The sequence below is a fragment of the Erpetoichthys calabaricus genome, chromosome 1, assembly GCF_900747795.2.
Source record: "Erpetoichthys calabaricus chromosome 1, fErpCal1.3, whole genome shotgun sequence".
NCBI lineage: Eukaryota > Metazoa > Chordata > Cladistia > Polypteriformes > Polypteridae > Erpetoichthys > Erpetoichthys calabaricus.
In genome coordinates this window covers 21,994,359-22,018,438 of record NC_041394.2, presented here as the reverse complement: position 1 = coordinate 22,018,438, position 24,080 = coordinate 21,994,359, and the positions used below count along the sequence as shown (strand labels likewise).

Here is a 24,080-nt window from a genome sequence, read left to right as displayed (position 1 = left end):
ACGTATGTATAGTGATCAGTTGACAGCAGAGCTATTTTTGAACACTGGGGCACCAACCAGGTGATGCAATTTAATAAACAGAAACCAACAAAAGCCGTGCACAATGAAACAACAAAAAAGATGAGCGCAATAAATGGTTTTGATTTGGGGGCTCGAGAGACTGAGCGAGGAGTCCAAGTGTCTGGGCTTGCAAGTGTTCTGGATAAAAACCAAGAGCCAGGCCTCTAATGACCTCTTGGACACGGCCACGGGCACAGTGTGTCTGTCTGTGGAGAGAGTGTCGACCTCGTCGAGAGGTTTTCTTACCTCAGGAACATCATTCATGTCTCTGGTGACTCTTCCTATGAAGTCAGTAGACAGATTGGGGGAGCATGGGGGGTCATGAGGTCGCTGGAAAGGTGTGTGTGGCACTATCGATATTTCTGCAAAAGGGCGAAGGTCCAAGTCTTTAGAGTCCTGGTGTTTCCTGTCTTGCTATATGATTGTGAGACATGGACGCTATCCAGTGACCTGAGTTGAAGACTGGACTCCTTTGTTACTGTGTCTCTTTGGAGAATCCTTGGGTACCGTTGGTTTGACTTTGTGTTGAATGAGCGGTTGCTCATGGAGTCCCAAATGAGGCACATTACCTGCATTGTGAAGGAGCGTCAGTTACGGCACTACAGCCATGCGGTGTGATTCCCCGAGGGTGATCAAACTCACAGGATCCTAATTGTTGACCCAAGAGGCTGGACCAGGCCAAGGGGACACCCACGAAACACGTGGGTGTGGAAGATAGAGGGTCATTTCCGGGAGGTGGGACTGGACCAACCAGGATCCTGAGGTGTTTTGTCATGTAATGGGTGTGACAATGCGCTGTACCTGTGCATGCTCCTCAACCTGACCTGACCTGATCTTACAAGGCCAGAACTAGCTGGGTCTTTTTTAACATATATATCAGGAGCCATGACTGGACCATGTATCTGTCTCAGGGTTTTCCAGGGTTTAGTCATGTGGTGGGTGTGGAAATGTGCCATATCAGTGCTTGCTACCCAACCTGACCTGACCTGACCTGCAATAGCCCAATAAATCTACATTTTCCCAGGTTCAGGCAGTAACTGAAATCACACAGGAGTTCTGTCCAGGCAGGGTTCCAGGTCCGAACTGAGATGCCACTTTCCTGGACCATCCAGTCCCATAAAGTCCCAACCGTAAGGGGTAGGACCAGTTTTGGTTGCTCTGGGCTGGGTCAGTTACCCTCACTGGGCAACTTTTTAGCGTGAGCACTCCTTCACATCTAGAAGTTCTACCGCTTACCTAAGCAAAGCCAGAAAAGTGATCCCCAGGGTGCACATATCTCTATATATAATCTTCATTTGGATCTTGATCTTTGTTTGTCCGCAAATGAATTAGAAGAAAAAGCACTAGATGGCAGTAGAGAGACAGCTAAAACATAGGCATTGCATTAAGAATCTCCTCCAGGCTTATACTACTGAAGACTGTAGTACTCCAGTCACACCTCAAAACACAGACATTCAAACTAAAAAAATTGTTGTGCTTTAAATTAACTAATCTTTATATACAATCTTCATTTGGATCTTGATCTTTGTTTGTCCGCGAATTTCACGCATGCGTAGACCACCTTCCAGTTTAGTAAGTTGTTGTTACTCACGGATGTCAACAATGTGCCGGAATAACGAAAGGGGTGGTGGACAGTGTTACGCTGGTTAGCTCCTGAGGCCTGGTTAGAGAATGAGATTGCCGAAGATAAAAGGTACGTGCCTACATAACATATGAATGAAAGAAAGACAGTGGATAAAATGAATGACAACGTAACAGCACGTTCTGGAAATTATTATTGTTAATGTTGTAGCCGGCGAGTGCTCACAGTTGTACCGTGGCTTGCTCACATGTCCGAGAAGTGATCCCTATTTATGCTTTAAAGAGCCTGGATACCTATGTGTCCCCCTTTTATAACCATTGCTCCGTGTATATCGCCTTACTCTTTGGATTGCCACAAAGCAACCTGCGAGATTGGAGAAAGGTTGAGAAGAGATCGTGAGAGGAAACGACAGCGTCGTGAAAACGAGACGGACTGTGAATGGAGAGAAGCAGAAATGCTCCTCCACCACCACATAATTACTATTCGGACAGTGATTCCGAGTAGGCCGTTCCTATTGAATCAATGTCCAAGGGTTTTCTTTTGTAATTTTGTTTCCCTTATAAAAAATCATAATGCTGAGCGACAAAGGGCCCAGTTCACGACTGGCAGCCGCGTTTAAACAGGGAGCCCTTCACAGACAACTTTAACACACGCAGCGTAGTTGGGGCGCACATGGCTAGTAATCCTATATATATTAATATATGTGTGTGTGTGTGTGTCATACTATATGTCTCTGTTAGTATTGTGTTATTGTCAACTGCTCTGAGGAGACACACGTAAGAGATTCATGGCATTGATTGCACATAACAAAAGATTTAACTTAAGTTGGATGAAGCAGGTTCAAAGATGTATGGGAATACAGTCATCCCCCGCCTATCGCAGAAGTTACGTTCCAGACCCACCCACGATAGGTGAAAATCCACGATATAGAAAGACCACATTTTTTTATAGTTTAAGCCTTAAAATACCCCTCCCACACGCTTTAAACACATATAAACTTATTAAAACACACTTTAGATACACATATGATACACGGATATCGGGCTAAAGATATGAGTAGCATAATAATAATCATCATCAGTTGTACCTTCTCCTGTATGGTCAAGGTCTTCCTCTGGCGCTTAGGCTCACTGCTACCAGAAGGCTTACAAGATGCAGGACGCTTGTGAGCCATTGTAGGGCTTAAAACAAAACGAAAAGTTCACAAAAGTTTGCTCAGAAAAGTCGGACCACAAACAAGGTACGCAATACGCGATTCGTCGGGGACCCACGCTCGCTGTTCTTGTGAGATTACACCACGTTAGCAGTAGCTAATCAGAGCCCAAGAGAATAAAATCCGCTCTGATTGGTTGAGTCTCCTCTTTCAGCCAATAACGGGTTTTGTAAGAAATCATCTGGGTGCTGTAACACAAAACTCTTTGTCTGCTGAAAACCGAATGCTTTGTTATGAATTGGCTGCAAAGTACACTACAGGTAGGATGTACTTATTGAATTTTTCCGCGACAGAGTGAGGGATTACAGTACTTGAATCCAGACCCCGGACCCCTACTCTTTTCCATGGCCTACATTCATTTAGTTACCATATTTTGGATTTACCTACTCCAGCCAACATTTGTTAGCAGCCATATTATCTGCCCAGAGAGTTTTCCATCATTATTATCATCATTGTTTACATCGCCCCCGACGCTAATGCGGCGCAGGCGTATGACGTCATCAGCTCGGTGACCGCGGACCTCCTGACTAGAAGTCCGGCCGCGTTTATGGCCATAACGGGAGTCTTTAATCACACAAACCTCTCCACTGTTCTACCCACATTCAAGCAATATGTCGATTGCAAAACCAGAGATGATAAAACACTGGACCTGTTCTATGCCAATGCTACTGAGGCATACACTTCCATCACTCTCCCTTCCCTGGGCAGGGCTGATCACAACCTTGTCCATCTTCGGCCCCTTTACAAACCTGCCGTCCAGAGACAACCTGCAGTTAGAAAACTGTCATGAGATGGACAAGGGAGACAAAGGAGACTCTGCAGGGATGCTTTGAGGCAACGGACTGGGATGTTCTCTGCAGTTCCCATGGGGACAATATAGACAATCTGACAGACTGCATCACAGAATACATTAACTTCTGTGTGGACACTGTTGTTCCCAAAAAAACTGTTCGTTGCTTCCCCAACAATAAACCCTGGGTAACTAAAGACATCAAAGCCACACTCAACAAGAAGAAGAGAGCTTTCAGAAACGGTGACAAAGAGGAGTTGAGACTGGTACAGAGGGAGCTGAAATCTAAGATTGCAGAGGGGAAAGACTGCAACAGGAGGAAGCTGGAAAGCAAACTCCAAGAAAACAACCCCAGGGAGGTGTGGAATGGAATGAGGGCCATTACTGGCTTGAAACAAAAGAGAGGTGTTGGGATGGATGGAGACGTGGAATGTGCAAACAACCTAAATCTGCACTTTTATAGGTTTGACTCCCCTACGTCTCCTCCCCCCACACTCAGCTCTTTTCACCTTCTCCATTCTCCTCCCCCCTCTCCTGCCCCCACAGCCTGTCTCTCTCTGTCCCTCTCATCTGATGACATCAGAAGGGAACTGTGTAGACTTCATCCCAGTAAAGCTGCAGGTCCTGATGGCATCAGTCCCAGGGCGCTCAGGTGCTGTGCTGCCCAGCTGTGTGGAGTTCTACATCTGATCTTCAACATGAGTCTGAAACTGCAGAGGGTCCTGTCACTCTGGAAGACATCCTGTCTGGTTCCTGTCCCCAAAAAGACCCACCCGTTGACCCCCAGCGACTACAGGCCAGTGGCTCTGACTTCACACGTCATGAAAGTTCTGGAGAGACTTCTCCTGAAACATATGCGTCTGCTGGTGGAGCCCTGGCTGGACCCCCTACAGTTTGCTTATCGGCCTCGTATCGGCGTGGAGGACGCCATCATCTATCTGCTGAACCAGGCTTATTCTCATTTGGACATTGTTGGGAACACTGTGAGGGTCATGTTTTTTGACTTCTCCAGTGTTTTTAACACAATCAGACCATCACTGCTGGGGAATAAGCTCACGGAAATGCAAGTGGACGCCCCATTGGTAGCCTGGATTACGGACTATCTAACCAATCGACCACAGCATGTCCGGCTGAAGAGCTGCTGCTCTGATAGCATCCTGAGCAGCACGGGGGCGCCGCAGGGAACTGTCCTATCACCCTTCCTCTTCACCCTCTACACGTCTGACTTCAGGTACAGGTCTCAGTCATGTCACCTGCAGAAATTCTCTGATGACTCTGCCATTGTGGCCTGTATCAGGGATGGACAGGAGGATGAATACAGGAGTGTGGTGGACAGCTTTGTGGAGTGGTGTGAGCTGAACCATTTACAGATAAACATCACAAAGACAAAGGAACTGGTTGTGGACTTTAGGAAGCAGGCTCCTTTTCCCACCCCTGTCACCATCAGAGGAACAGATGTTGAGGTGGTTGAGGACTACAGGTACCTGGGGGTACACATTGACAGTAAACTGGACTGGTCCAAGAACACCAACACGGTTTTCAAGAAAGGGCAGAGCTGGCTTTACCTACTGAGGAGGCTCAGGTCTATCAATGTCTGCAGGAAAATGCTGACTATGATCTATCACTCTGTGGTAGAGAGCGTGGTGTTTTTTTGCAGCTGTGTGCTGGGGCAGTGGGGTGAAGACAGCTGATGCCAACAGGCTGAACAAGCTGATTAAAAAGGCTGGTTCTGTCCTGGGTGTCAGACTGGAGAACCTGGAAGAGGTGTCTGAGAGGAGAATGCTGAAAAAGCTTCTCGGTATCATGGACAACCCCTCTCACCCCATGCACGCCTCCTTGATGGGTCATCAGAGCACACACAGCAAAAGACTCATTGCCTCCAAATGCAGAACCGAACGCCACAGGAAATCCTTTCTACCTGCGGCAATAAGACTGTATAACTCGTCCTCATTCTGTAGGTGATCTTTTTCAGAATTTTTGTCATTAGGTCTCATTCGGTTTTTATTTACTCATCTGTATGTTACTGAATGTTTGTTTCATCCCATCATCACATGCTGCTATCTCATTTATTCATGGCACAAACACTAAGTCACTTTTCATAACCACTTGCACTAATAATCTGTTGTTTTATTATATCTGTTATTGTTTTAGTTATAGTTGTTTGTTGCTTTGCACAAATTAGTTATACAGTTATAATACAAACTATTAGTTATAGTTATAGTTATTTGTTACTTTGTTTACAGTTATTTTGTTATTCTGTTTTGCACTATTACTACTGATCTTTTTAACTCTTTACTACCTTATCTTTATTCCTCTTGTTGCACTGAGCATGTATATGACAAAAGAATTTCCCTCGGGATAAATAAAGTTCTTATCTAATCTAATCTAATCTTTCTTTAAATTCATTTGGCAAGATGCTGAATATACAATAAACATGCCAAAACCTGTAGTTATTATTCACTTGATGAAATAGTTGACTGAGTACATAATCCAAATATCATCTCCATACTTACTGTATGTCTGTCACATTCACGTCAGCCAGCCGTGCATTGGCCCTGACATTGCTACAACAAGCCCTCCTACACCGGCCCCCCTTCACCGCCCGCCACTGAAGGCCAGCCTCAAGGATGAAAGCGAAGTGGCAGGCTATCAAGGGGGACGTAGTGACAGGAGATAAAACAAGGAATTGTGACAGTTAGTGAGTTCCACCTTGTGAGCGGACATTCCAGTCTGATCTTCTCTCATCTCCCCTTTGCTTGTCTGAGCTCAGAATGGGGTGTTGATAAAATTTCACGTGATCACGCTTGAAGAGGAGTGGCGGGAGAAACGTGTTAGTACCCACTTAGTCATACCAGCCAGTTCAAGTGTAGGGGGCAACAAGGAAATGTAATGACGCCGAACTTCAGATCAGTCAGAACAAGCGGAAACTAATAATGGCAAGGACACCGCATGGCCTTGAAGAAAATGGTCAGCTCAGTTCCACAGCCATACAGCACCATCAAGTCTATCAGAAGAGTCACCTCAGCTGCAGGGGGAAAGGTCAATGCCAAATCTACAGGAGAATGTCAAGGGCGATGGCACCCAACAAAGCCACATTCAGCTCATGCATGAGATGAAACAGCAAGGTCAGGGCCACATGGGTGTGCCATAGCCACAGGATACTGGCAATAGCATCCAACAACCAGCCTAACCACTGAAGAAAATACTGATGCCCAGCTATGCCATAGCTGCAGGAAATGCCAAAGACAAAGGCACTCAACAACACCACATCTTCAATCTCAATGAATCCCAGCTGTGCTATAGCTACAGGGAATGCCACCAATAAAACCACTTTAGGGACTGTCATCTCAACCACAGGATGAAATAGCAAGGTTAATGCCATCCAGCCTTGCCATAGCCTAGTCAAACCATCTCAGCAATACACGAAAAGCATGAATAATAATATCTACAGTAACCACAAATCATCCCTGACTTTCATTTTAACTACAGGAAAAACAGACAAGTTTAATGCCACCTAGCTGTGCCATGTTTAGGAGAACACCAAGGGTAATGGTACCCAAAAGGCTTTGATTATCATTCTTAGCTTGGTCACACAGTAAAAACAATAAAAGCCATGCCAACAATAATTCTTACAGCTACAGGAGGTAACAATAAGGTCATTACCACCCAACCATGCCATAGCTGCACTAGGCAACCAAATAACATGATAAGGCCAAGGCACCCAACTGCAGCTCATCTACGACTGTTAGCTCACCTTCAGAAGAATTCAGCAAAATGAATGCCACGGACAATGGCACCTGAATACACGTCAGTTAGAACCGTCACCTCAGCTGCAGAGTTAAACAACAGTGGCAGTGCCCCTTGACAAGAAGAAGAATGATCATGTCACCTTAAGGGAAAAAAAACATCAAGATAGGACCCTTTGAACTATGTGAGGAAACAGCAATGGGACCCAGCCATACCGTAGCCTTACCAGCAGGATGGAAATGGAGACCGGGGCAAATCAACCATTGAAGGACCCCCTTGTTATGTGTTATGGCCAGGCTCTTTATGTATAAGACCTTACAATGAACAAGGGCTCGGTCAAAAGTACAATGCATATGATGGAGTATCGAGGGATAAGGAACAGAAAAGAAGAGAAGCTCGTCTGTCTCATATTGTGTGTTTTATATAGCATGGCAGAATGGAGAAAAGAAAAACAAAATAAAGGGGTCGAGATTGTGGCTGAACTTGGCGTACCTGGAAAGCATTGGACTCCGTAGCGGCTTTGTCACGCAGCACGTTATTGGTGGTCAGAAAAAGGGGGTGCGCTCAGGATACTTTGGGAATGTGAAACTGTACTGGAAACTTGTCACAGAGTCATGACGTTCATCAGTCCCAGATAGTCAAGTCTAGTCTAGGACTCTAACACCCATGAGATCAGCAGTCGCCAACTCGGATGTGCCCTACAACTGGAAATCATGCAATGTCCCACCCGCTTAAATCCTTCACTTTCTCTGTCTCACTCACACACACACACACATCCTCGGCACAGCTTCTTAGAATGGTGACAGCCCAGGTCGGTTGAAACTGCCATAATGTCCCTCGTCTAAAAGGAGCTCATCTTTACACCTCCAACAAAACAGAACTAACCTGGTTGATTCTTGTTTCCAAAAAGAACAAACAAAGAGTTTCCTTTATTGTTTTACTCATCTTGGATGTCCTTAAGTGCCCTCTAGTGCTTAATTCCAGTTCCACTAGTCTATGAGCCCGGGTCTGTGGATACTCATGTGAGAGGATGAGCCAGGCAGTGATGGCACACAACAACAGAGGTAGGTGCAAATGTGCAAATAGTGCATTGATTTACAATACAAAATAGAGTGTCCAAAGTGCAGGCCTGAATGTCTCTAAATAAACAAGTCAATAAAGCCACCTTAATAAACGGAGAAGTGTCTGTGTGTCCATCCGGTCCTTATGTCTCTGTCATTCCAGAAGAATCTCAAACATTATTAATAGTAAAATAATCTGCAATCTATCTATCTATCTATCTATCTATCTATCTATCTATCTATCTATCTATCTATCTATCTATCTATCTATCTATCTATCTATCTATTATATAGTGCCTTTATCTATCTATCTATCTATCTATCTATCTATCTATCTATCTATCTATCTATCTATCTATCTATCTATCTATCTATTATATAGTGCCTTTATCTATCTATCTATCTATCTATCTATCTATCTATCTATCTATCTATCTATCTATCTATCTATCTATCTATCTATCTATCTATCTATCTATTATATAGTGCCTTTATCTATCTATCTATCTATCTATCTATCTATCTATCTATCTATCTATCTATCTATCTATCTATCTATCTATCTATCTATCTATCTATTATATAGTGCCTTTATCTATCTATCTATCTATCTATCTATCTATCTATCTATCTATCTATCTATCTATCTATCTATCTATCTATGAGTGTATTCGGCTGTTCGGGGACCCCACCCAGTCTGAGCAACTAAACCCAGTCATCAAAAAATGTATTTCACGCTATCTCTATATAAATCATATCGTAAACATGTTGATTGATTCGTTTCTTCGACATTTTAATGAAAAGTGCAGTGCAGTTGTTCCACCTTAAAATAAAGGCTATATGGTGTATCAGAGAGGGGCGTGCAAAACAAAAATTAGCCCCAGCAGGGTACTACAATTCCCATCAGGCAACAGCACAGCGCTGGGGCTGATGGGAGGATACCATTATCAGTATTCACAAGCCGAAGCTGGGTGGTCTCATCCAAGACTGCAGGTACGGCGTTTTCATCTCAACTAATCTGGACAACAGTTTTATTGTCTTGATGGATTACAGGTTTTGTCTAAGCCATTTTGTCTCACTGTGGGCTGTGTTTATCCATGTGGAATTTCCAAAAGACAGATTTTTCCCGTTTATTTTCATATTGACCAATTTCTGTGAAATATGCAGGTCCAAAAGGGTTGTGCGGTTTTTTTTTAACCCTCACTGAGCAATGTTCTTTTCTTTCAAGCCACACAAAAAAGTTTTAAAGCCCAGAATCACTCATTTTAGTGAGTTTCGTAGTTGCAGAATCTCACACAAATGAAGTTGATCGTCAATGTCGATAAACTGCATGCGATAGGAAACGCGGTGGTTTTGCTCACCATTAGCCTACTTGTTATGTCATAAAGTTATATTATAAGGAGGTTTAGAAAACGAATGGTTTGGTGGATATTAAACATAACGGTACTTGTGTACTAAACGGGCGGCAGTGAAACCCAACCCCCCCGGAGCCCAACACCATGGGTAGGGGGAAACCTTATGCAACCTCCCCTCTTCGATTTGTTTTTTTTTTTATCCCATTAAATATGTTATGAATTCGTCAAAACAATTCTACGTATGTATTTCTATAATATTCCAATTTCTGTAAACTTCTATATAGTTTTTATCCCAATAAATATGTTATGAATTCGTCAAAACACTTCTGTTTTCGTTTGTCATGCCGTCCGTTTAGTTGGAGCTGACACACAAAGAGAGCGACGGGCTGCCCCGCAATGGTCAAACTTGCAGATCGGAATTTCTGAGCTGATGACATGTCAGGTTTTACTTTGATAACAAAATGTCATTTTTGAATAATCCATCGCCGTTGTAGACCTGCATATCGTTACTAAGTGCGCCAGAGATAAGGCGCAGTGAAGGCGAGTGAGACGCGATTTACTAGCGCGTGGCGAGCGGCTCCTCAGTGTGTGGTGGAAGGAGGATGGCGTTAAAAACTTTTAAAGGTTCATGAAGTTTTTCACAGTTAGGCACGTATAATTTTAGTCCTTGATGTCAATAAGCGTCGTGATTTTTAAGCAATTTAAAATCAACATTGAAGAAATCACCTTTGAATCATCTTTATAACATTATCAAATACCGCCCCAGGATCTATCACACGTTTACACGTTATTGTTAAACTGATGATGTATAAATTAAAACAAAATTAATAATTTATTGAAAGAATATGCATTATATTAAATGCAGTTTTTAATATTATGTGCACATTTATGTTTCCATGATACAAAAAATTCAGATGGTTGTTTAAATGAAATACTTCCAGTTGAGTAATTTTTCTCAAATTTCATATCTGCTTTTTATCATTATAAATACTAATACAAACTTTGAATCATTTATCTGTAATTATAACCATAGTTTACTTGAAAATTTGCAAAAGTATTCAGTTAAAGTACCGAACGTGCCCCAAAAGTTGATAGGATTTCTTCTTTTTCATATAAAGCAGATGTACAAAGTCTCACTGGCCGAGGGCAAAGCGTTTTTGACTTATTGTTTTGACAGATGGACATCATTTCAAAAATGGTATTTTCAAACTCAGGAAGGTCTAAAACACCAAGATTCACCAAAATCTCTACGTCAAAGTTTTTCATGATTCCTATGTGCTATGTATGCACGAAAGTAATACCCAGGCAATGTTGGGTGTGGGCGGCATGGTGGCGCAGTGGGTAGCACTGCTACTTCGCAGTTAGGAGACCCAGATTCGCTTCAGGTCCTCCCTGCGTGGAGTTTGCATGTTCTCCCCGTGTCTGCGTGGGTTTCCTCCCACAGTCCAAGGACATGCAGGTTAGGTACATTGGTGATTCTAAATTGTCCTTAGTGTGTGCTGGGTGTGTGGGTGCGCACCCTGCGGTGGGCTGGCGCCCTGCCTGGGGTTTGTTTCTTGCCTTGCACCCCATGTTGGCTGGGATTGGCTCCGGCAGACCCCCGTGACCCTGTAGTTAAGATATAACAGGTTGGATAATGGATGGATGGATGTTGGGTGTTTCAGCTAGTATAAAATAATTTTGGATAGACTTCACCATGAAACGTACTATGCATAACAAAAATTGATTTTGCTTTATTATTGCAGAATAAATTTAATTTTATACTGAGAGTGCATCCACTTTCCTATTTATAAGAGTCATAACACTGCTTTATGGCTACTGTTGTCAGGACTCTTCTTCTTCTGCACTTCGGAAGATGTCACCCACCTGATGCTAGGCATGTTTGTGCTCGGCGAGTACTTGGAGGGGAGACCATCTTGGAAAAGCTTGGGTTGAGGTTGATGAAGCCAGCAGGGGGCGCTTAGTGTGTGATCCGTGTGTGTGTGTCACAATGCCACAGTGAAGTGATGGGGACACCATGCTCTAAATGTTTGTTCCAACCCAGTGGCTTAATGAGAAACCAATCCTTGCCAGTCTCAGACCTTATTTAATTTTATGTCTTGTTAGTCTGCAATGTTAAGGTTCTTATATCGTAGATTCGTTCCTTTCCAAGGATATTATCAAAACGATCTGAAGCCTAAAATGGATCATTTTCAGTTTGTCACATTTTTTTCTTAAAGTGTTTTATTAAACCCAATAGTGTGTAAAGAATCCACAGGGGTTGGGTGGAACTGGTCATTGGAGAAAGGTGGCAGTTGGGGGGAAATCGATTAAAAAATGGATTCAGGGTCATTATCTTTGTCTACATTCCCTTCTAGCACCTGAGCCCTGGATACCCAGTCCAATTCCAGACAACCTTCATTTTCTAGTTTTGCTTTGTAAGCTTTCTTTCCTTCATTCATCTTCTTCTTTAGCACATGCTGTGTGTCCTTCAGAGCCCCTTTGATCATAGTTCAGTTGTAAGAATCCTACAGAGAAGTGAGATCTTCAATTTCAGCACTTGCACTTTTTACCTTCCCAAGCCCTGCAGTATCCTCCAAGCTAGTCATCCATGCACTTTGTACCCCTGGTGGTCACTGGTGCCCTGGATTTATTATTACACAGGAATCAGCCAAGGCTTGGAGTTCCAGTCCATTGCAAGGCACCTTCATGACCCAACTGCTTACACTGGGCACATTTAGAGGTTCGGCCAGTTAACCTGACCAACAAATGTATGGGCAAAAAAATATGAAGAAGAACCCCAAGGCTCAGTGGTCAGACAAGCATGGCATGTAGTGGAAGTGGACATCCTGGGTAAATCAAAGTCAAAGCGAACTTAATTGTCATCTCAACCACATACAAGTATACAGATAGATGAAATTGTGAAGTTCAGGGTCCACAGCGTAACAACGTGAAGTGCAAATAACAAATTAAAAATAGAATTAAAATTTAAATTTAAAATTAAAACAAAAACAAGACACGACATTGTGCAAAGACAAGACAAAGAAGTAGCAGCAATATTGACGTGTAGTTAGGAATATGAACATTGATGCAATGTATGCTATTATGTAGTCTAGATACCTAAATATAGTCAATAGATATGTAATATAATAAATAAATAATAGATATAGATAATACTGAAATGATCAGTGTATGATAATAGTTGTTTAAGACGTGTGTAGAGAATGACAGGTCAGAATGTTTCACAGCAGAAGGATATAAAGAGTGTCAAAATCCTTAAAGGTCAGTATGAGATTTTCAGTTCTTCTCTACATGCACACTCGTCTTTGCAGGACAGTCACTCGCATGTATAAAAGTTCTGTTTTTAGAGGTGGTTGAGGTCATGTGGAAGATCCCAGGGGGCAGCATGGTGTTAAGGAGTCGCACAGCTTGGGGGGTAAAAACTCTCCTGCAGCCTGGCAGATCTGGCTCTGATGCTGCAGTATCTTCTCTTGGATGGCAGAAGTGTGAAAAGTCCATGTGAGGTGTGTAAGGGGTCCTGCACAATGCTGCAGGCCCTGCGGACACTGTGTTTGTAAAATATGTCCTGTAGTGAAGGGAGAGGCACCCCAATAATGTTCTCTGCTGTCTTCACTATCCTTTGCAGGCGCTTGCAGTCAGATATGTTGCAGTTGCCGTACTAGACAGTGATGCAGCCGGTCAGAACACTCTCAATGGTGCCTCTGTAGAACATGGTGAGGAATGGAAGGGGGAAGACTTGCTCGCTTCAGCTGCCTCAGGAAGTGTAGTCTCTGCTGGGCTTTCTTGATTAGTGATGAGGTGTTATGCGTCCATGTAAGTTCCTCAGTTATGTGCACACCGAGGAACTTGGTACTCCTAACAGTCTCCACATCTAAACCGTTGATGCTGAGTGGGATGTGGGCAGGACGTGATTTTCTGAAGTCCACGATTATCTCTTTTGTCTTGTCGACATTGAGAGATAGATTGTTGTCTTCACACCATGCAGACAGCCGTTCCACCTCATCTCTGTATGCTGTTTCATCATCCCTGCTTATCAGTCCCAGCACCGTCGTATCATCCGCAAACTTGATGATGTGGTTGGTGTTGTGCGTGGCTGTGCAGTCGTGAGTCAGCAGGGTGAAGAGCAGTGGACTGAGCACGCAGCCCTGTGGTGCTCCAGTGCTCAATGTGATGTTGCTGGAAGTGTTGTAGCCTATCCGAACTGACTGGGGCCTCTCTGTCAAGAAGTCCAGGATCCAATTGCAGAGGGTGGTGTTCAGGCCCAACCTGCTCAGTTTTACAACCAGCTTTTGAGGGATGATTGTGTTGAAGGCCGAGCTAAAGTCTATGAATAGCGTCCTGACATGTGTGTCTTTTTTATCCAGATGTGTCAGAGAGAGGTGAAGGGCAGAGCATATGGCAGTGGTTCTCAATCTGTGGGGCGCGAAGATGTAAAAAAAAAGAAAAGAAGAATCAAAAATATGAAAAATACATCTATTGGAACCAAAACAAATTAACTTAAACCACATTCTGATACTAGAAAAATAAATATAGAGTTAGATAAATGTCGATAAAAGTTAAGTAGGTATGATAGGAAGACAGGAGGAGCGCTCATGCCTCCTCCAGACCATGAGGGGACGACCGCCCTGGTTCCTTTGGGGGCAATGGTTACAGAGCTGGGAAGCTCAACCCTGTAGGTGCCCATGGTCACCGCCAGGGGGTGCCCCATGCCTGGAGAACCCTGGACCCCAGCATAACCGCCACACCAGGAAGTGCTGGGGGGAAGACGAGTGGGGACACCCAGAGTGCTTCCGGGTACGCAGCCGGCACTTCTGCCACACTGGGGCGTGTTCATGAGAGATTGCCGGAACACACCTGGAGCACATCTGGGTGCTAATAAAAGGGGCCGCCTCCCTTCACAAGGAGAGCAGTTGGACAAGGTCTCAGGAGGAGACACGGAGGCGGCCTGAAGAGTGAGGCATAGTGGTTGGCCTGGACTTTGGGGGAGTTTGGGGTTGTGTGGCATTTAAGACTGTACATAATAGACTGTAAATAAACGTGTGTTGGGTGACAAAATGATGGCTGCCTGTCTGTGTCCGGGCTCTTCCCCACAGCATCTATGATATCATTAACTAAAAAAGAACAAATTGGTATTAGTGGGCTCCTTTCAAAAAAACGTTATGGGGGGGGCGCGCGATTAAAACTGTTATGAAGACTCGGGTCGCAAATACTTAAAGGTTGAGAAACGCTGCCATATGGCATTCTCAGTTGACCCGTTTGACCGGTATGCAAACTGAAGAGGGTCAACAAGCGAGACCACTAAAATGAAGCATCAAAATGTCACCTGAGCGATAAGTGCTTCATCAGTAATAATTGACTTCTCATTAAGAACAAAAGCCTGTAGCCCCTGAGACCCTCTAGAACCAGCATCGCCCACCCCCGTTCTAAACTGAAACTACAAAATAATTTTGATAAAACTTTAAGGCTGCACTTTTTAAACTTTTCCTCTAGGTGTCACTGTAGCACCACGCACTAACCTGCCCACCCGCCGTCTGCGGCTCACTTCATCCCCGGCACAGACCCCTGTTGTTGATGGTCCCAGACGTGCCTGTTACAAAACTTGCCACCCATCCCAAAGGCACAATTGTAATCCGAAAAGACAATCCGATGTTTTGTTTTATTCATTTGCTGTTTGCTGCAGAGACGGGCCATAAATCTTAGTGGCTCCACTTGCAGGGTGATGCCACACAATGTCACTAAATTGCATTTCTTTCTTTGGCTGTGTAGTACTAGGGTGTTGTGCCGTGTTAGCCATTATGAATGTAGTGAGAAGTCAAGCAAAATGACCCCTTTTATTGGCTAACTACAAAAGATTACAATATGCGAGCTTTCGAGGCAGCTCAGGCCCCTTCTTCAGGCAAAATGTAATGGTTACATAATAAGAAGGGGCCTGAGTTGCCTCGAAAGCTCGCATATTGTAATCTTTCTAGTTTGCCAATAAAAGGGGTCATTTTTCTTTGGCTGACACTTTTATCCTGAAAGACTCGTAACACCCGAGATACAATTGGATTCCATTTCTTTTGGTTTTTCCAAATGGAGCACAGTCAGGTGAAGCTCCTTGCTCGTGGGCACACAGTGTCAGTCGTGGGATATGGCTAAGGATCTGGAAGGTTGCTGGTTTGAATCCCTGTTACTTCCAAAAGAGATCCTACTCTGTTGGGTCATTGAGCAAGGCCTGCACTCGCTGTACAATGGCTGACCCCGCACTCTGACCACCAAGGGGTATGCGAAAATGAACAAATTGTCAGTCAGTCAGTCAGTCAGTCAGTCAGTCAGTCATTGTCCAACCTGCTATATCCTAACATAAGGTCACGGGGGTACTGCTGGAGCCAATCCCAGCCAGCACAGGGCACAAAGCAGGAACAAATCCCGGGGCAGGGTGCCAGCCCACCACAGACAACGTTGTATAAAGTGAAATAAAGAACAAAAAAAAAACATCAAGAGAGAGGCGAGATTCCGTTGGTTTGGACATGTGGAGAGGAGAGATGCTGGGTATATTGGGAGAAGGATGCTAAGGATAGAGCTGTCAGGGAAGAGGAGAAGAGGAAGGCCTAAGAGAAGGTTTATGGATGTGGTGAGAGAGGACATGCAGGTGATGGGAGTGACAGAACAAGATGACGAGGACAGAAAAGATATGGAAGAAGATGATCCGCTCTGGCGACCCCTAATGGGAGCAGCCGACTGAAGAAGAAATTTTCGAAATTTGTAAAATTTCGACAGGGGTATTGTGCCATTTTTCAAATGTGTGCTCAGCATGGAATTTATGAAAATCTAGGGGTCATGAAAACTACCCGGCCATTTCACTACGACATTGGTAAATCGCAGGTGGCTTGTATGTTAAGAGAAAACCTGCCCTTTCTATTCAAATAAGGAGTGGATGGCTGCTTTTATTTCTACACGAGTCCCATCCATGGGCTTGGTGAAACCCTGCTACATGTTCCTCTACTTTGGACTCTGGGACAGGTAATTGTATACACTCAGGGCCCAAGTGGACTGTAGATGCTTCACACTCTCGCCTTACCACCTGTCCAAAGAAGATCCTGGTGCCCGCTCTGACGTTACAAGCTGGTTCAGTTTTACCAGTCTATATATAAACAGGGGAGATGGAGTTTCTTAACATCTTCTCCCTGTTAGGAGTTTTCCAAAAGGTCAGTTTTTGAGGACCTAAAATGCAGTTTGTGTGTGAACGAAAGGCCAAAACTCATACAAAAAATCACGTTATAAAAATACCCGGGTACGTGTGGAGTAGGCCTTAGTTCTGTTGATTTGTTCTCCCTCCATCCTCCCCACTCACTCATACAGGGCTCTTTAATTTAACGTGTATGTATCTGGGGATGTGAGAAACTGGAGAAACCAGAGAAAACTCATGTGGACATGGGGATAACATGCAAAGTACACCCAGGATCAGGATGTGAGTGCAGGTCTCTGCGACACGAATGCCTGCATCTTCAGAAACAAACCATTCATCCATTTTTTTGACCCTACTTCAGGGAGATGGAATTTATCATTCAGCCCTCACCCAAAATGATTAATCCTGATTGAGAAGGTGCACATGTGCTCATGCCTACTGGGCCACCAGTTACCCAGAGTGTGAGAGCAAACTGGATGCAGGAACCATGAGGGCAAACATGTGGACCCCAAACAGACGCTCATTTGTTCACTTCTGAGACTGCTTATTGAGGGCAAATATCAAGAGCAGCAAGGCAAGAGCTTCATAGCTTCATAAGTGTCTGGGTGTCTGTCTGGATGTCCATATGGTTGCTTCATCTCTGTCATTCCAACAGATGGCACATCACAAACATTAACATTGTTTTTATGAATCCCATACCAAATATAACAGACACATGTGCATTGCATTTGTGTTTCCAACAGATGGCACATCACAAACATTTTTAGTAATACAATACATTGCATTTGCCATTCCAACAAATGTGCCATCACAAACATTAATACTGCTTTTATGAGTCCCATAACAAATATAACACACTTATGCATTGCATTTGTGTTTCCAACAGATGGCACATCACAAGCATTTTTAGTAATAAAATGCATTGCATTTGTCATTCCAACAGATGGCACATCACAAACATTAACATTGTTTTTATGAATCCCATACCAAATATAACAGACACATGTGCATTGCATTTGTGTTTCCAACAGATGGCACATCACAAACATTTTTAGTAATAAAATGCATTGCGTTTGTCATTCCAATAGATGCCACATCACAAACATTAGTACTGCTTTTATGAATCCCATACCAAATGTAACAGATACTTATGCATTGCATTTGTTATTCCAACAGATGGTACATCATAAACATTTGTAGTGATGCCTAATCTTATTTTTACATTTTTATTTTTTTTATAAACTTTTCTTTCTTTATCTTATAAAGCACTTTAAGCTACATCATTTGTATGGAAATTTGTGCTATAGAAATAAGTGTTGTTGTTTTGATGTATTTTATTACTACAAATGTTTTTTATGCACCATCTGTTGGAAAGGCAGATTCAATGCATTTTATTACTACATGCACTACAAAATAAATTCTAATAGATGGTGCACTACAAATGCTAACGCTGAGTTCTATGTTGATTACTTAAATGGGTAACATTTCTGACCAAGCTGCAAACTGACTTCTGGCATCAGGAGTGGCCTTACATTTCAAATAGGAACCGCCTTAGTTTTTCGTGTCACTTGGGTCCCTTAGGACCTTTAGGAAGTTTTTGTGGTGTTGAGTTAGCATAAGGTTGCAGTCCGTCTTTCATATCATAAAAGGCGACTAAAGGAGGTCGATTCCAAGAAGGCCATCCTGCTGTAAAACACTTTCGATCCAATCTCCTCAAAATCTGGAGGGCAGCCATCCAATTTAGGTGAGCCCCGCAAAATGGCTGCCAAACCAGAAGAGAGCAGGAGAAAGCGACAGCGCAGCCACATCTTCTGGGTCTTCTGGGCAGGCCGACTTACTGTCGACTCTTAAGCTGATATCACATTATGTGACTTTTAGTTGTGCTGGAATGTCACACTTGCCGACTGCTGTCACCAGTCTCTTCGCCGGACCATGTCAGTTTATACGACTGAAAATTGCTGAGTATGTCAAATTTACCAAATGTGTGCCAACCATGCCCTTTTTCTGACAGCCACTAGCGCACTGCCTGATGGGGCTGGCGCTGTATGAAGGGGTATGAACCATTCTTCCTGGTACATAAAACATGAAACATCAGACAGGCGAGTTTCTCTTCTGTTTGTGAGGTCCAAAATACTAATAATGGATGGATTTCTCATTCCTCATCTTTGCCTTCTATGCATTGTACTTCCAGGTGGGCATTCATTGTTTGTCAGCTCTCACATACAGTCAATGCCCACCACTGTTTGACTTTGTTGGGAAGAGTGGTGGGCTAGTAGGCCCTGAGTCTGTGGGTATGTCACATTATACAACTGACATTTAATGTGTCACCAACTACCTCTGACTTGCTAAGATTGTGTAAGTTCTGACCACCAGGGGGCGTTGAGGCCCCCCCAAACACCCAACACAATGGCTCGGACACAAGTTCTAGGGAGGACAAAAGGTTTTAACATTTCTGTGAATAACAAAATATAAATGAGACTGTCAACAGTCCTTGAGTCTCTCCTCTACTCCTCTAGGCAAGCTTTGTCTTCCCGCATAGAAGCAGGCTGCTCCTTTAATGCAAAATCCTGGAATACTTCTGGTGTCCCAAAAGTGTGGCTCAGGGGTACAGCAAATTACAGCTCTCTAGTCCCTATGGCATCACCTGGTGAACAGGGCTGACCCAAAGAACTACAATTCCCATAATGCATCATGGGCACCTGCAGAAGTACCATAGCCTAGAGATGCTGCCACTTAGCCTGTGGGGGGGGATAATGACCTGAATATACTGCCTTCCCCTGTCATTCTGTGATATTGGCATCTCGGTCGGGTAAGGATCCCAAAGCAACTCTGGCTGGGATGCCAGTCTCAGCACGCCGTCCCTCACAAAATGAAAATCACTGGAAAATGTGACATGGCCCCCTAGTGGCCACTTGCCTGCGCTGCACCCTGGAGGTACCCTTTCCCCTCTCACTGCCAAGATGATGCACAGGCCTCCTTTCTGGCCCTGCCACTGCTGTGTGCCACCCTCTCCTACGTGTGGTCCCCTCCGTGACTCTTTTCCTGCACAGTGAGTCAGGGCAACTGTTTGTAAAGGAAGGTTTGGGCAGCTTCATTCCATGAATGGCACTGCCAAGGCTGTATTGCTAAGTACGGTTCACGGACAGTCAGGGGTGCCTGTCTGAGTGCGGAACATAAGAGGGGATTGTAACTCCACAGAGGTGGCCTGCTGGTTTATTTATATCCCGGTCAGCTGACCACTGTGAGAAAATATTAACCACAGGCACATAAAATGGATAACCAAGTTAAAGAGGGCAGTGAGCTGGTGAGCGGGTGCAGTCAGGGCTCTGTTGCGTTGGAGACTCTGCTATTTAAAGGAGGCTTCGCTGTTTTAGGAGAGCTTCCTGCCGGGGGGTCAGGGCTGCATTCCGAAGTGCGGTTTTTGTGGGCTGAAATCGCTCAATCCGCGTCGCATGGGGAATGCCAGCTATGCTGCAAAGTGTGTGCTGAGCCGGGTAGCGCACCCTGAGCAGCCAAGGGTTAACTCAGTTGGTATTCACTGCTGGCAGAAGTTTGGCCGGTGCTGGCACAGGACTTCCCAAAGGCTCGGCGATCAGCTGTTCGGCGCGGAATAACAAACTCCTGACAAACACAGGAGCCGGGAGACGGAGCAGGGAAGACCGATAGACAGAGAGAGGGAGAAAGAAAGAAAGAAAGAAAGAAAGAAAGAAAGAAAGAAAGAAAGAAAGAAAGAAAGAAAGAAAGAAAGAAAGACAGGCAGGAATCAGAGTGAGAGTGAAGGAGACAGACAGACAGAGAGAGAGTGGAGCGGGACACAAGAGTGACCACCAGGGTGACCAAAAGACACAAAAAGGAAGAAGAGCTACTGAAGTGACTGCTTTCTATACACAGCAGATGGTCACCGGAGGGAAGTTTCAAACTGGAACAGGAAGAACATAAAACCGGTTTGGAAAAGAAAACGCAGAGAGAAAGAGAGACAGCGAGGTGGTGTCGCCGCCTGCACTCACACCCTCGGGGTCTTGAGAGACTGCGGCAGGAAGGGGCAGCCCAGACAGGCATGGGACATCCTGAGCCGTGAGCCCTTCAGCTGAGCACAGTGGACTGGACAGCAGAGGCAGGCGAGGTGGGCGGGAGGAGAGATGTCTGCAGGGTCCCGTATGAAGAGACTGGAGGAGGTGGTCCTGCGAGATGGCAGTCCAGTAAACCTGGAGACCCTGCTGGACCTGCTGGTGTGCGTCTTTGAGGAGATCCGCAACTTCCATCTTGGCCAGGAGAGGCATGCCAGCACCTTCCTGCAGTGGGGTCAGTCTGTCTTCTTCATTTTGCCTCCTTTCAAATTGAAAAGCCGTTTTGTCTGCTGTGTTGTGTGCTTTAACTCATCTGCTGCACAACTGTAGCTTCCTTTTTCGGTCGTGACGATCCCGTTGTAAATCCTCTGGTTGTCTGATCTGTCCTAAAGGCATTTGAACACACGGTTCATACCAGCTGGCAGAGAATGGAGCGCTCAGAGGGCTGGTATCCAGCTGTAGAGTGACAGTCATGCAGATCTGACAAACGGGCGCCTTAAAAGATTGTGTAACGTGACAGGGTAGTGTGATGAGGCTAATAACGAATAAAAGACATGGTGACAGTAATGAGGGGGCCAGTGCTGAAGGGAGCAAAAGAGGGGCAACACCAAAGTAGGCTGCAGTAGGAGTTTAAGTGTTTTAAGAGACAGTGGCAAAGATCAGAATAAGGAGTGACTTTATAGACTATGTGACATACCTGAAGGGACAATAGAGGGGTGACATGGCTACTAATATATAAACGGGGTGCTAAAGTGAATTAAGTGACGATGCCTAAGCACCTGTAAAAGCACAGCCTACTGTTTTAAATGGTAATGTGTGACATGAGTACAAATGTTTAAATGGGACAGACAGGCGCTATATAATGGATGGATTTATAGATAGATAGATAGACAGATAGAGTGGACAGGCACTATATGATAGATAGATAGATATATAGTGCCTTTCATATCTATTTATCTATATCTATTATATAGTGCTTGTCCTATCTATCTATCTATCTATCTATCTATCTATCTATCTATCTATCTATCTATCTATCTATCTATCTATCTATCTATCTATCTATCTATCTATCTATCTGTTATATAGTGCCTTTCATATCTATCTATCTAACAGATAGATAGATAGATAGATAGATAGATAGATAGATAGATAGATAGATAGATAGATAGGACAAGCACTATATAATAGATATAGATAAATAGATATGAAAGGCACTATATGACATAGACAGATAGATAGATAAGGCACTATATATAATTGATAGACAGATACTGTAGGAAATGCACTGATAGATAGATAGATAGATAGATAGATAGATAGATAGATAGATAGATAGATAGATACAGTGGTGTGAAAAACTATTTGCCCCCTTCCTGATTTCTTATTCTTTTGCATGTTTGTCACACAAAATGTTTCTGATCATCAAACACATTTAACCATTAGTCAAATATAACACAAGTAAACACAAAATGCAGTTTTTAAATGATGGTGTTTATTATTTAGGGAGAAAAAAAATCCAAACCTACATGGCCCTGTGTGAAAAAGTAATTGCCCCCTTGTTAAAAAATAACCTAACTGTGGTGTATCACACCTGAGTTCAATTTCCGTAGCCACCCCCGGGCCTGATTACTGCCACACCTGTTTCAATCAAGAAATCACTTAAATAGGAGCTGCCTGACACAGAGAAGTAGACCAAAAGCACCTCAAAAGCTAGACATCATGCCAAGATCCAAAGAAATTCAGGAACAAATGAGAACAGAAGTAATTGAGATCTATCAGTCTGGTAAAGGTTATAAAGCCATTTCTAAAGCTTTGGGACTCCAGCGAACCACAGTGAGAGCCATTATCCACAAATGGAAAAAACATGGAACAGTGGTGAACCTTCCCAGGAGTGGCCGGCCGACCAAAATTACCCCAAGAGCGCAGAGCCGACTCATCCGAGAGGTCACAAAAGACCCCAGGACAACGTCTAAAGAACTGCAGGCCTCACTTGCCTCAATTAAGGTCAGTGTTCACGACTCCACCATAAGAAAGAGACTGGGCAAAAACGGCCTGCATGGCAGATTTCCAAGACGCAAACCACTGTTAAGCAAAAAGAACATTAGGGCTCGTCTCAATTTTGCTAAGAAACATCTCAATGATTGCCAAGACTTTTGGGAAAATACCTTGTGGACTGATGAGACAAAAGTTGAACTTTTTGGAAGGCAAATGTCCCGTTACATCTGGCGTAAAAGGAACACAGCATTTCAGAAAAAGAACATCATACCAACAGTAAAATATGGTGGTGGTAGTGTGATGGTCTGGGGTTGTTTTGCTGCTTCAGGACCTGGAAGGCTTGCTGTGATAGATGGAACCATGAATTCTACTGTCTACCAAAAAATCCTGAAGGAGAATGTCCGGCCATCTGTTCGTCAACTCAAGCTGAAGCGATCTTGGGTGCTGCAACAGGACAATGACCCAAAACACACCAGCAAATCCACCTCTGAATGGCTGAAGAAAAACAAAATGAAGACTTTGGAGTGGCCTAGTCAAAGTCCTGACCTGAATCCAATTGAGATGCTATGGCATGACCTTAAAAAGGCGGTTCATGCTAGAAAACCCTCAAATAAAGCTGAATTACAACAATTTTGCAAAGATAAGTGGGCCAAAATTCCTCCAGAGCGCTGTAAAAGACTCATTGCAAGTTATCGCAAATGCTTGATTGCAGTTATTGCTGCTAAGGGTGGCCCAACCAGTTATTAGGTTCAGGGGGCAATTACTTTTTCACACAGAGCCATGTAGGTTTGGATTTTTTTTTCTCCCTAAATAATAAAAACCACCATTTACAAACTGCATTTTGTGTTTACTTGTGTTATATTTGACTAATGGTTAAATGTGTTTGATGATCAGAAACATTTTGTGTGACAAACATGCAAAAGAATAAGAAATCAGGAAGGGGGCAAATAGTTTTTCACACCACTGTAGATAGATAGATATGAAAGGCACTATATGACAGATAGATAGATAAGGCACTATATATAATTGATAGACAGAT

The 24,080-nt window shown here is 43.8% G+C and overlaps 1 protein-coding gene across 2 annotated transcripts in view; it reads left to right on the top strand.

Annotated features, from left to right (window-relative positions):
* Positions 1–24,080, top strand: part of LOC114647552 (myotonin-protein kinase) — a 437,098-nt gene that overhangs the window by 215,389 nt on the left and 197,629 nt on the right. For both annotated transcript variants that reach the window (XM_051934119.1, XM_051934117.1), the window contains exon 2: positions 20,764–21,278. In XM_051934119.1, the coding sequence (XP_051790079.1) occupies positions 21,116–21,278 (163 nt within the window). In that variant the 5' untranslated portion in view covers positions 20,764–21,115. The remainder of the gene's footprint in view (positions 1–20,763; positions 21,279–24,080) is intronic.